Source organism: Vespa velutina, chromosome 1 (assembly GCF_912470025.1).
Source record: "Vespa velutina chromosome 1, iVesVel2.1, whole genome shotgun sequence".
Taxonomy (NCBI): domain Eukaryota; kingdom Metazoa; phylum Arthropoda; class Insecta; order Hymenoptera; family Vespidae; genus Vespa; species Vespa velutina.
In genome coordinates this window covers 8,122,854-8,135,111 of record NC_062188.1, presented here as the reverse complement: position 1 = coordinate 8,135,111, position 12,258 = coordinate 8,122,854, and the positions used below count along the sequence as shown (strand labels likewise).

General features: G+C 34.5%; 1 protein-coding gene across 5 annotated transcripts in view; it reads left to right on the top strand.

The window, feature by feature from the left end:
- LOC124953915 (telomerase-binding protein EST1A-like) overlaps positions 1-7,399 on the top strand; it is a 129,532-nt gene extending 122,133 nt beyond the window's left edge. For 4 of the 5 annotated variants that reach the window (XM_047505999.1, XM_047505983.1, XM_047506008.1 and 1 more), the window contains 3 exons: positions 4,634-4,854; positions 5,888-5,972; positions 6,367-7,399. In XM_047505999.1, coding sequence (XP_047361955.1) covers positions 4,634-4,854; positions 5,888-5,972; positions 6,367-6,506 — 446 coding nt within the window. In that variant the 3' untranslated portion in view covers positions 6,507-7,399. The remainder of the gene's footprint in view (positions 1-4,633; positions 4,855-5,887; positions 5,973-6,366) is intronic. The other variant, XM_047505992.1, reaches the window with a different exon arrangement.
- The last annotated feature ends 4,859 nt before the right edge of the window (positions 7,400-12,258 follow it).

Here is a 12,258-nt window from a genome sequence, read left to right as displayed (position 1 = left end):
ACGTTCACATTTAAAAAAAAATCCAACATTTCATATGCACCTATCTTTCCATCTTTTTTTTAACTTTATTAAAAGATGGACATCTAAAGGCAACCATCTAAAGGCTTATAAAAGACAATCATCTAAAGGTGCGAAAAAAGGTCGAAATTCGGAATTTCTCTTCTACCCAAATCTTTTTTTACCTGAAGGTACATGTATTGAGAATCTTCAAAAAATAATTATCTAGAAATATCGAAAAATTACAAAAATATGGTCACTGGCAGGCAATAAATTTTATTGGAGTCGTTTGACAGTGGATTCACTCCAGTTGAAACGGCCCATTTGAAATGAAAAAACGAAATAGTTTATTCAAGTTAACTCTAAAGACGAATCATTGATGATATCCGATTTTTAAAATCTTTGACAAAAAATGTCATTTTTAAGTAATTATTAAAGAATTCAAATTGATTTAATAAAAGAAGTAAAAGCATCATCAAGCTCTAAATATTTCAGAGAGTTCTTTTGTAAATTTAAAAACGATTTTTCAAACAGTTTTTCAAACGTCATGTCCACCATCTTCGAAAACAGTGTTTTAAAAAAAACTCGTATGAAGTCTCTAGTATAATTTTATTCTTGTTAAGTGAAGAATTTTTAACTTTATCTCTATTCATCAATTCCAGGACCGTATAAAATACCCTCAGCGGCAATTGCAGCTTCATAGAAAGAGGATTGTGAGAAATTCTCTCTTCTTGCGTCACATCCTACGTTCAAATTTCAACTGAATGGATGCGTTCTCGGTTTTGATACTTTGAGTACGCAACGCAATTACGGTATTCAATGAATGCGTCAGTAGTAAATCTACAGTGACATTTTCGTTGACAGTGCATGTGGCGGTATTTGGAGCAATTTTCCCAATTATTGTTTGGACATTCGGAGTCACTTGCATATATCACATATTTTTCTTTGTGTTCGAGATCGTTTGAGATCGTCATTAAGAATATCATTTTGAAAATGACAAACATGCGATTTTTTTTTTTAATATAGCCTACACGCAAGAGATTTTCTATTGCTCTGCCTATATTCAACTTTAACGTGACGGAATTTTGAATTTTTATAATATGCGATCTTTTATCTATGAATAAAAGAGGTTTTCTATTCCACTGGACACTTCTTTTAATGCTTTGAAAATCCACAAAGTAGGATCTGTACTACTTACTGATAGTGTATTAAGCTGATATGTATAAATATTAATGACTGAAACTGAACAGTAACTGAAATGACGGAATGAAGACAGAAAGGAGGCTGAACTAAGACTAAACTAAAATGTGTGAACCACCTTTATAATAATTTCGTTTTTAAAGTTCTGTCTCACATTTTAAAGCACCATTAGAAAAAGACAAGGAGGAAAAATGAATGTTATTAAACGTAACTCTAATTGTCATACAGTTTATTCGTAAAATCATGAAGTCCCGATGAAGATTTAAGGTCGTTCAAAATCGATAAATTCATTAATCACTATCGTACGATTACAATTAGAAATTAATATGGATAATACATTTTGCCTATAACTTTTTATTGGTTAAGTATCGAAAGAAAAAGGTGAACATATTTTTAGTTAGGATGCTAATTTTGTCGAGAAGATACAATCGTACGACTTCGTAAATATTCCTGACGAACGGACGATCCATCGATTGATCATAGTTCATAGAATATTTCTTAATCACTATACGATTATTCCAATAAAAGAATTACACATTACCTAGTATAAGCTTTCAGACATAAGAAACAAAATATAAAAAATATGTCTTATCCTTCATAGTCATTGTGAGCTTTACTATATTTCATCTATTCAAAAAATAACATTAAGGATTTTTGTATAAGAAAAGCAAAATTGCTTAGAGGCTGATATTCTACGAGTATAGTTTAGGAAAATGGATAGCTCAAGTATTTCAGCTTGAGTAGACTAATGCATACCAAATGTCGTTGAAAATTGAAAGTGCTTGAAGTGGGTTGCCCGCGAGGCTCATAGTACATCTCTACGTGTGCAGTTGTAGTCTACCTCATTCGTGTGCATGCGAATCGATTATCGGATTTCAGAGATGGAAGAGAAAAAAGAAGGAAAGGAAAAAGTGAAGTAAGAAAGAGAAAAAGAAGAGGAGAAGGAGAAGATAGAAAGAAGCGGAAAAAAATACGTATGCGAAGCAGAAAAACACGTCTGCAGAAGGGATCCTCCAATGGCACTGGCCTAACATCGGTAGCCAACGATTTATTCGAGAAAGTGAGAAGGGTTTACGCATTTGCTCTTCTCTCTTCTCTCTTTCTTTCTGTTCCTCCCTCGATTCGCCATGAACTGTCTGTGAAGAGGATACGGCTGGCGGACGTTTAATTTATCGGGGCGGAGAAAGTTTACCCAAACTCCATTTGCATCTTTCGTAGGGTATCGTCTCGTTTCGCAACTCGATTGTCGAGCGAGCGTAAGCGATACGTCTTTCTCTCTTTCTCCCTCACAAACACATCTCTCTCTCTCTCTCTCTCTCTCACGTTCTTTAGAAAAGTGATTACCTATTGTCTGTATTAATCGAATAATAGGGGAAAATTTGACGGCCAATTGGAGATTGACATATGAAAATATTATCTGGATTGCTAGAGCTCGAAGCGTGGCCGAATTGTAGGAAAAAAAAAACGATAACCAATTCTCATTTTCCGTGATTGTTATATTTTTTTTTTTCATTTACTTATGGAGAATTTGGCACTACGTACGTATTATCTACTACATACTTATTGTCTACTAGGTACCGTTTTATCATACTTTTTATTTAACTTTAATTATTACTAGTTAAAATTAACATTCAGCGTATTTAACAATCGTGGTTAGGGCATTTGTTCCAAATACATATGAATTCATGGAGAAATCTCAAGAATCAAATTATACAAACTGTCAGAATCATATTCGACCTTTTGGCTCTTCTTCAAAGGGTCCCACTGCTTAACAATAAGAATTTTAATCGTTATATCCAGCCATTCGTTCCACGAATGGACAGTAATTCATGTAGGCGAAATTTAAACGCGTCCTACAATTGTAAATATATTCCAAAAAATGATTCTCGATTTTTTTTCGTCTTCTCTTGCACAATGTGATCCTTCCATCGTATAACCATCCTTTCAGTCATCTACGGTTTGTGTGATATGTGCATGGCCAAGTTGGGAGGAAAAAAGTGAAGCGAGTCGTTAGTTCGTTATACGTACCTATATAAACCCATATACATATACACATGCATATTATATCGTATATGTATGCAAACGGAGAGGGGGACCGAAAAATGAAAGTACGTCTTCATGAAAAATCGACTACCGCGTTGCCAGTTGACCTCACCGACCAGCCACGGTCTGTCTGGCTCCGACAACGGACCACGCTGAGCGTTCACAGTTAGGTTCTCACGGCTCATACATGAATGCATGTATGTGCGGCCTGAAACGAGGGACGATTGGCCAGCGACGAAGAGACTGGCTGTACTGGTGCCATGACGATAGTGCGCGACTTTCTGCTTGCTGCTATTCGACTGCGTGAGCACCTATGTTTTAAGCCCGTGATCTGTCGTGCTCCTTTGAACTTCTTTATCATTGACGCAGATTACTGAATTTCTTTTGCAGATTACCGAATCCATCTTCGATTTTCTAATATCTCTTCAAGTATCAAACGGCGTGTTATTTTTCAGCGACCTACTTCAATTCTTCTTTCATTGTCTTATTTTTATCATTTTCCCAATAGATGATCACTCGCTATTTAAACATTTATCGTAGAGCATTATTTACAATTTGATAAAATATAGAACGAATCAATTGTGCTATATTGTCTAGAGACATAGATCTACAAAAGTCTAACTAAGCATCTCTTCTTTCTCTAATGACCGATCAACCTATATTGTGTCTTATTATCATGAAGTGTTTAGATATTATTCAAATAGATAAGAATTCATTCGTATTTATATTCGAGAAAGACGGTAATAAATCCTCTTACTATTTATAAATTTGTCGAAGTTTGCTCTTCCAAAATATTTTCAGGATGTATTCACGAATATGGAAGCCGAAAAATCCCTGCTAAATTTGTCAGTAGGTCAAAAAATTCCTGCTAAGTTCGTCAGCAAACTGAAAAATCCCTGCTCAGTTTGTCAGCAGACCTTCCTACCTTCTCTAAGCCTTCTCGATGAAGCTAAAGGAAATGAGTTTTTCTCAAAAATCTAAGAAGTTGGTTCTCGCGAAAATGGTAAATATCTGACATAGAATGAAAAATTCGTTAATGCCGGGAGTAGGCGACGAAATTTTCGATTAATAGTATTGATCCAAACTTCTTCGTTTAACTTCTATTCAAAATTTGTTCTCTCTCTCTCTCTCTCTCTCTCTCTCTCTCTCTCTGTCTCTCTCTCTCTGTCTCTCTCTCTGTCTCTGTCTCTGTCTCTGTCTCTGTCTCTGTCTCTGTCTCTGTCTCTGTCTCTGTCTCTGTCTCTGTCTATGTCTGCCTTTTATAAAGAAAAAGCTATAAAACATCGCATGAATGTATTTTATATGATACAGGAGAAATTTTGGAACAATCATTGCACTCTTTTCATGAATCTAAAGTGAATTAATTTGTTTTGTATATGAAACTTTGTTATAGTTCTAAACGAACTGGAAGGCTTGGCTAGAGGTGCCGATGCCAGGGATTGTCCACCAGCATCAAGAGCTACTTTGGATCCTGAACACGTAGCCAGAGTAGCAGAAAGTGCAAAGGCGGCATTGGCTTTTGCGAGAAGCCGAAACCCAGCAATTCGATGCTTGACTACAAGAGGAACCGTCTTGACATCCAGTACCTTTACCGTTGAAGAAGACGTCGATAAGGTGAACTGGTTTTTCTTTTCCGTCATCTATTTCTCGTGTATTCAATAGATCGATAATTTATCATCATTAAGATACTCTTATCAAATTTGTTAAAAATATGAAGAGCTAAAAACTCATATCTCAATATGTACCGGATCGACTATAAATTTTCATGCGTACAGTTAACTCGAACGGAGTAAAAAAATATTTTAGACGAACATACAAGCATTTATTATCGCTTCTTGTCACTCTCGATATGAGTAGTACTATTCCAGTGCGGATATACAGTATCTATTTTTAACAAGACTCGATCTATTTAAATATGATTAAGATCATGTAGGTACCGTACACTACTTCCTGCTGTTATCGAGGATTAGAATATTCGCTTATGCGTATGCATACATATGCGGATAAATTCCGCATAAAGTATAGCAGGAGCATTGTAGACTACAAAGAGTATCTTTCGTTTTGATTTTTAATTTATTATCCTTAATTATAGCTTTTCTAATGTAGGAAGAATGATAAAAGAAAATCAGTGTTGACGTTTTTCTGATAGGAAAATCGATACGAACGAAAAAAGAGCCACATTATTTTCAATGCATGCAAAGAAGCAAAGAGGTTGCAAAAAAAGAAAGGAAAAGGGATTCGGTCGGTGTTCATTGAAGCATAAATTTTATGATAAGGGATCGAATATTTAAGAAACCCATACCGTTGAGATAAACTCTTTTCAGTGAGAAATAGATTGTAGTTCGGCTAACGCATTTGTGATCTTTATAGTATATCTTTGTGGTAACATGTCGTGTATGTGTGGTAACATACACGATTTCACAACGATGATCACAAACATGAAGCTTGATTTGTCGAAAGAAATAATAATGAAAAATCCCTTCGTTATTATTTCCCTTTGTCGTGTCTCTTGCGTATCTAGTTTCCCCTTCTTTTTCACCCTCTTCTTACCATTTGTCGAAGTTTTGAATACGAAATCGTTGAACGTTCAAACAGACAGTAAGAATAAATGGAATATTGAAGATATTTTCTTTCATATTCGTTGCAGGACAAATTAACTAGAAATGATGACAGAATTCTAGCTACGTGCTTGAGCCTTTGCAGAACAGGAAACAAAGATTATAATAACCCAGGTATGTTAAATATAAAATTTTTCTATGTGTCAATAATCAATTTTATCAATCCTCGAGAATATATATATTTTTTTTATTATCTTAAATTAGTGTGAACAAAACAATTATTGATTCATTTTAATTTAAAATAATAATATCAAATAATTTCTTAAACGCTGTTTGATAGTCGATAACTACAGATAATTTATTGTTAGTTCAGTAAAAGGAAATAAAAAAAGAAAAATTATAAGGCTCTAGTTATATGTATTTTAAAGAGGATACAAAAAAAATTCTGAATTATTGGGTAGCTTATTGGTGAGAGTACCGTACACGAAATGTAGGGAAAATCGGGTTCAAATTCTAGCCCAGCCTACAATTTTCATAGGCCTACAAAATCTAATTTATCTTGCCTCAGCAGAGGAGGGCCAGCCCCGACGTCTAAGGAGAGAAGTCGTGTTGCTGACGGAAGATAGAAACCTGAGGGTGAAAGCCCTCGCTAGGGACGTGCCGGTGAGAGAAGTGCCCGACTTCATGGAATGGGCTGATCTGGGCTGAAACGACGATGACTTCATGACCAAATATTCCCACTCCTGACGAAACAAATATCCCCCCCCCCCGCCGCGCAAACTAAGATCATCAACTTAGATTAAAAGCAAAGCGAAGGAAGAGAAATGAAAGAAGAGAATAGAAAAGAAAAAGTACTTCTCATCACCTCGATGGACCCTTTGTGAAGGGAAAGTGCGTTAACGAAAAACGCGATTTTTTTACGTTTTTTTTCCAACAAAAAAAAACAAACAAAGAAACTCGAACACGCGTATCCTGTTAATTTTCCTCTTGTTTTTTTTTCCTCTTTGCAAAAATTTGTTACTTCTTTCAAAATTCTTCTACGTACGTCTCTAAAAAAGAAAATTAAGAAAAAAAAAAACAAAAGCGGAAGAGAATACAAAGCATCAAGAGTTTATCTAAAAGGAATACTGGAATCATCAATTCATAGACGCCCTTTCACATATTCCAAGCTCGCAACACTTTTCATTCCGTTCCTGAATCCCAACTTCTCCGTAATCTCCCTGATTTTCCACATTTGAAGTAAAATTCAGATGAAATGAACGTAAAGAAGGCGTCGATCGTAAGGTACAAAGTCCGACTCGTAGTCGGTAAAGCAGATTTAGTAGTACCGTATTCAGGAAAAGAGATTGCTCGAGAAGACGAGAGAAAGAAAGCGGTCCACTGAAAGAGGGGAATACTAAAGCAGCAACAAGAATAAAAGAAAGAGAAAGAAAACAAAAATAGGAAAATGTTCGTAAAAATATTGTCTCTTGGGAGTTTTGACAAGTTTTATTCTTCTTAGGCTCGTTTTATCAAAGATAGTCATCTATTGTGACTGAATTTGTTGTATATGATCCTTTTAAACCGTGTTTGTATGAATACATATTTATACGAGTTTTGAATATTTTGCGTATATTCTACAATGTCTGTACTAAATGTATATTATTGCACTCGTTGTAGAGTAGAAGCGAGCGATTGGCGCCGGTCATTTTTCTTCTTTTTTCTTGTATCTTCGTCATTTTTCTTTTTATCTTTTTTCTTTTTTTAATCTCTCTTTGTTCGATATCCTCGTACAGAGTAGTTCAGTTATAGAAACTCATAATAATCCGTATGGCATGTATGGATTTTCGAATTCCAGCCATTTAAAATAACGTTACGTGCCATCGAAACATTCTTTTTATTCTCTTTTAATCGCGTTTATACTTTTTTTTTTTTTTTGTAGAATCGTTGCCAATGCTACGATGATATATCGATGAAGTTCTCTTTTTTTAAATAAAAAAAAAATATTTTAAATAATAGATTAAGAGGGTAATGTAGCCTTTAAATATTGAAATATTCTGTACGGGACATTACGTTACCTTCGACTTTTTTCCTATTCACATAAAGATTATTTAGATATTAATTAGGGTAATGAAACAATGTAAACCTTCGAAGAAGCTCGTTTTCTTTCGTTACGTCAAAGGAAATTTGAACAATATTACCAGCGTCCGTACATACATATATAATATTTTATCAGCGATATATTATTGAATCGTATCGACGAACAATAATACCAGCACCAAGTTGTACGAAGTAAAGGCTGATTAGATGGTAATAATTCCGTAAGGCAAAGAGTCGATCGTGACGAAAGAGATAGGATCTACATGTTGCTCGCACTCTATGCTTTTTCTTTATTTGTAATTTTACGCGTTGTTCTTGTAAGATTTAGCAATTAGTTATAAGGCAAATTATGATACCTAAGTGTGCATTGATTTAAATAGGACCACTCATTTCGATTGTTATTTATGAACTTTAACGACAAAATTTTCCTACTTGTAAAGACAGACGGAACAGAAATTATCAGAAGCGATCAGAATTGCAAATATTTTGGACGGTAAGCTTCTATTAACGAAATACTCGTTCATTCATCGGGGCTACGTTCGATAAATTGAAAAAGAAATAAGAACGTTTTGATGTCGTCCAAAAAGAAGAACGAGTAATAAAACGTACGAGCTTTGGAGTATACCAATCAAAAGTTACACTCTGCAATTTTGTCGCAATATCGTTGTAAACTTTTTCTACCAAGTGTTCTTTCCATTCGTGGCTTTTAAACGATTTTGAATAAGAAAAAGAGAGAGAGAGAGAGAGAGAGAGAACAACAGAAAAAATCATATATATCGAAAGATTTTAGAAAGCACTATAAAAGATTGAAAGAGTGAAAGAAAATGACGTCCTATTTTTCAACAAAATTGTAATTACGTAAAGATCGTATGAAAGAGAGAAGATGCACGCACGCGATAATACAAAAAATAATCGAGATAGAAAGAGAGAGAGAGAGAGAGAGAGAGAGAGAGAGAGAGAGAGAGAAGATTAGTTTAACAGAATAGAATAAAGAGAAAAAAATGAGAGTGAAAGAAATCAAGAAAGAAAGTGAAAAGAAAAAAAATATTTGATTAGCCGTAAAGAATGTATAGTTAATTGAAACTAAGCCGATAATAATATTTCATAGTTAAACTACGAAGTATGCATTCGTGAAAAAAACGTTCATATTATCATCAGCTTTGTACTTTGAAATGATAAACGTGCGTATGAATGTTTGTTATAAGATATATAGAGAAACTTTTGCTTAATTGGCAACATGCCAAGAAACGGAGAAGAACAGTACGAGAAAGAGATCAAAAAGGGTATCCGAATCGATTTAATTTTTTTTTTTAATTTTCTTCTAAATTCATCAAAATCGATACCTATTTTCTTTCATCCTTTTGATCTTTTGTTAGTCTTCTCTTTCTCTTCTTCTTCATCTTCTTCTTTTTTACTTATTTACTCTTTAACTCTGTTCCAAAAGGAAATCCGTGCTCTGAAACTAAGTAAACGAGGAAAAAGAGAAACTATGTTTCACTATTGTGCGCGACTTGGAAGCACCAGACAAATGATTGTTTTCACTTATTTCTAAGTATGTCTCTTATAGTAGTTTTTAAAGTAAATAACAAAAAAAAAAAAAAATAATAAAAAGGAAGGAAAGAAACGATACGATCGATAAGCACGATTGTGCTCTGGATACGATAAAGAATCGTAGGAAGAAAAGCTCCAAGAAGGATCAATCACATAAGATTGCTAGAGAAAAATGCAAAGAAATAAGAGGGAAGAGAAAAAGGATATTAAGCAAGAGTTGCGAGTAACACAGTAATAATAATACTTCGCGAATCGGATTGGCTCTTTTGTCTTTCCGTTTATTTTAACCCTTATATCGAATTTTATCCTTGCAATAATTTTTTTTTTATTTTATCTTTTTCTTAAAAGATGCAATAGTAAGATGCAATAGAAGACATGAAAAAATTGTCGTGATCTTTCGAATCACGCAAATGTATCCTCGTCCTTCTTCTTTCATTGAGATAAATAATCCATTTCTTTCTACGTTATTAAATAATGTTAGAAACGTTAACAGAATATAATAATGTTATCAGTTCAGCAGAATTTCTAAATATGTAACTATAATCTTTCTTATTTTTATTTTGTGATTTTTCAAAAAGAAAATGATAATCGTGAAAATGATCAAATCTTGTGTGATTGATTCTATGATGAGCAATGAGAAAAGAGTAAGATATAAATTTCCTGAGCGTAGATAGACAAAAATGAATATATAATTAGGATATCAATGACGATCTTGTCGACGTTATAATTTTTAGAAGTGGATAGAACCAAGAGAGGAACGGGGATGATCGAGTTGCGTTCGACGTAGCTCTATTTTCGATTTTCACCCTTATACCGTAAGTGTACCTATAAATAAATATAAATACACATATTATAAAAAATTTATGCATTACATGCAATTGAGAATAAAATGCAATGAGAATAAAAATCTTCTGAAATCGATGAGAAATACTACTGATAGTGAATAATTTTTGATGATGGTAGGTAGATGTCTCTTATTCGTTTCAGTTTGTCTTCGTAGAATCCTGGATCGAAAGGATTACGCGGTTTTTTTTATGAATTACATGAATGAATAGAGATCATTATTAATTATGTATTTTAATAGATCGTGACACGTAGTAATAAAAGAATAAACCCGTAAGCCATCTCTCCAGAATCTACGATCATACACACATCGTCCGACGAACGTTTTATTTTGTAACGTTTTTAATACCTATATAATTGTACTCACTATTTTTTGTAGTAATAAATATTCAGTTTATCGATCGCACACGTGTCATCATGAAGTCGAGTTATCGCGACCATTATTGTCTCCATTGTAAATCTCTTTCTCTTCGATACTGAGTCACGTAACGAAACTCGTGTACGTCTGACGTGATCTTTACCCACTTTACGATATTTAGAGTCATAAAACACAACCGAGAAACAACACACAACATAGATCGCGTGGCAGAATCGTTGACACGCTCGTCTTGCTTTTACCTTCCTTCATCACTTTAAGAAGCAGCAGGTAAGAACATCAAAAGCGTGCACGCGCGAGCATATTCGTTCATGGAAACAAGATCGTGTCGCTTATTCAAACGATCATCTCTCGTGAAAGAAGACACGGATTTATTATCTTTTTCATGAAATATGAAAACCGTTATGGCTTTTTTACGGTTCTTTCTACTCTGATCTCTTTCTTTAAGAAGATTTGTGAACACATTTTAACATTATTTACTGAATAATTTTTTATTCTTTAAACGATATCATAGGACGTGTATTTAATTTGTGGTCACTTATTGTTTGTATTAAAATATTTTCTCTATAGTAATCTGTCAAAATAGAAGCCTGTCAAATATTTTCTTCAAGATCTATCGATACCAATCAAAATTCATTGGGAATCGATTTATCGATCGATTGGCCATCTTGAATCAATCGATTGGCTGATAGATTTATACATTTCAGTACATTTCCGGACGAGTTCTAGCGATAATAGAAGCAGTAAGAGACCACAGTAACTCTCTTCTACCATCTTTGCCTTTGCCCCCTCCTTCCCCTTTTATCTCCCGGCTTTCTCTTGACTTCGCCAAGCTTGGCTATTTTTAACGAGACAACCTTGAACTTGCTGCTGGTGCTGCCGCTCTCGCAGTGATCCGATCACCAATAAAGGGACTTATCTAATTCTGAGAAAGACGATCGGCTCTCGCGGCTAGAGGTAAGTATTCGAGGCCGTACTTCGAATCGTACATTTCGACCTACCAACATCGATACTTTGCATCGTCGTTGTACTCGTCGTTGTCCTCGAGACACAAGATAGTAAACGGTTAAAAAGAACCTCTTAACTATTCCTACCTCTATCTATGCTAGCCGTCAGCACGAATTAACTCGATTTCGATGAAAGATACAATAACCTTGAACCGAGATAAAAAATATTTTACCGTCGATAAAACGAAGACGGTCACTGAGGTAAAGGGGCCTGCTATAGTTTTTAGTCTAACGACTAACGAGAGAAACGGTCCCTGAACCATAGTACCGTAAGTAATTAGTGATACTAAAAGCTTATAAAGGCTTAACGAGTGATCTTGAGCAGAGCATCATAGCGATTAGGATAATTTCTAGAAGAAGATGGTCTAAGCTATGAGGTATTCAAATTTCACCCTTTGAAATAGTTCGTAGGAAGTTTGGAGTGTACGTGCAAAGGATAGATTGCAAGTTTCTCTCTCTCTCTCTCTATATATATATATATATATATATATATATATATATATATGCGAGCAAAGGAAAAAAGATTTCCATTCACACAATATGCGTCCTGTCAGGAAGGAACGGATATATCGGAGCAAGAAGGTCTATTCTCCGACACAATGCA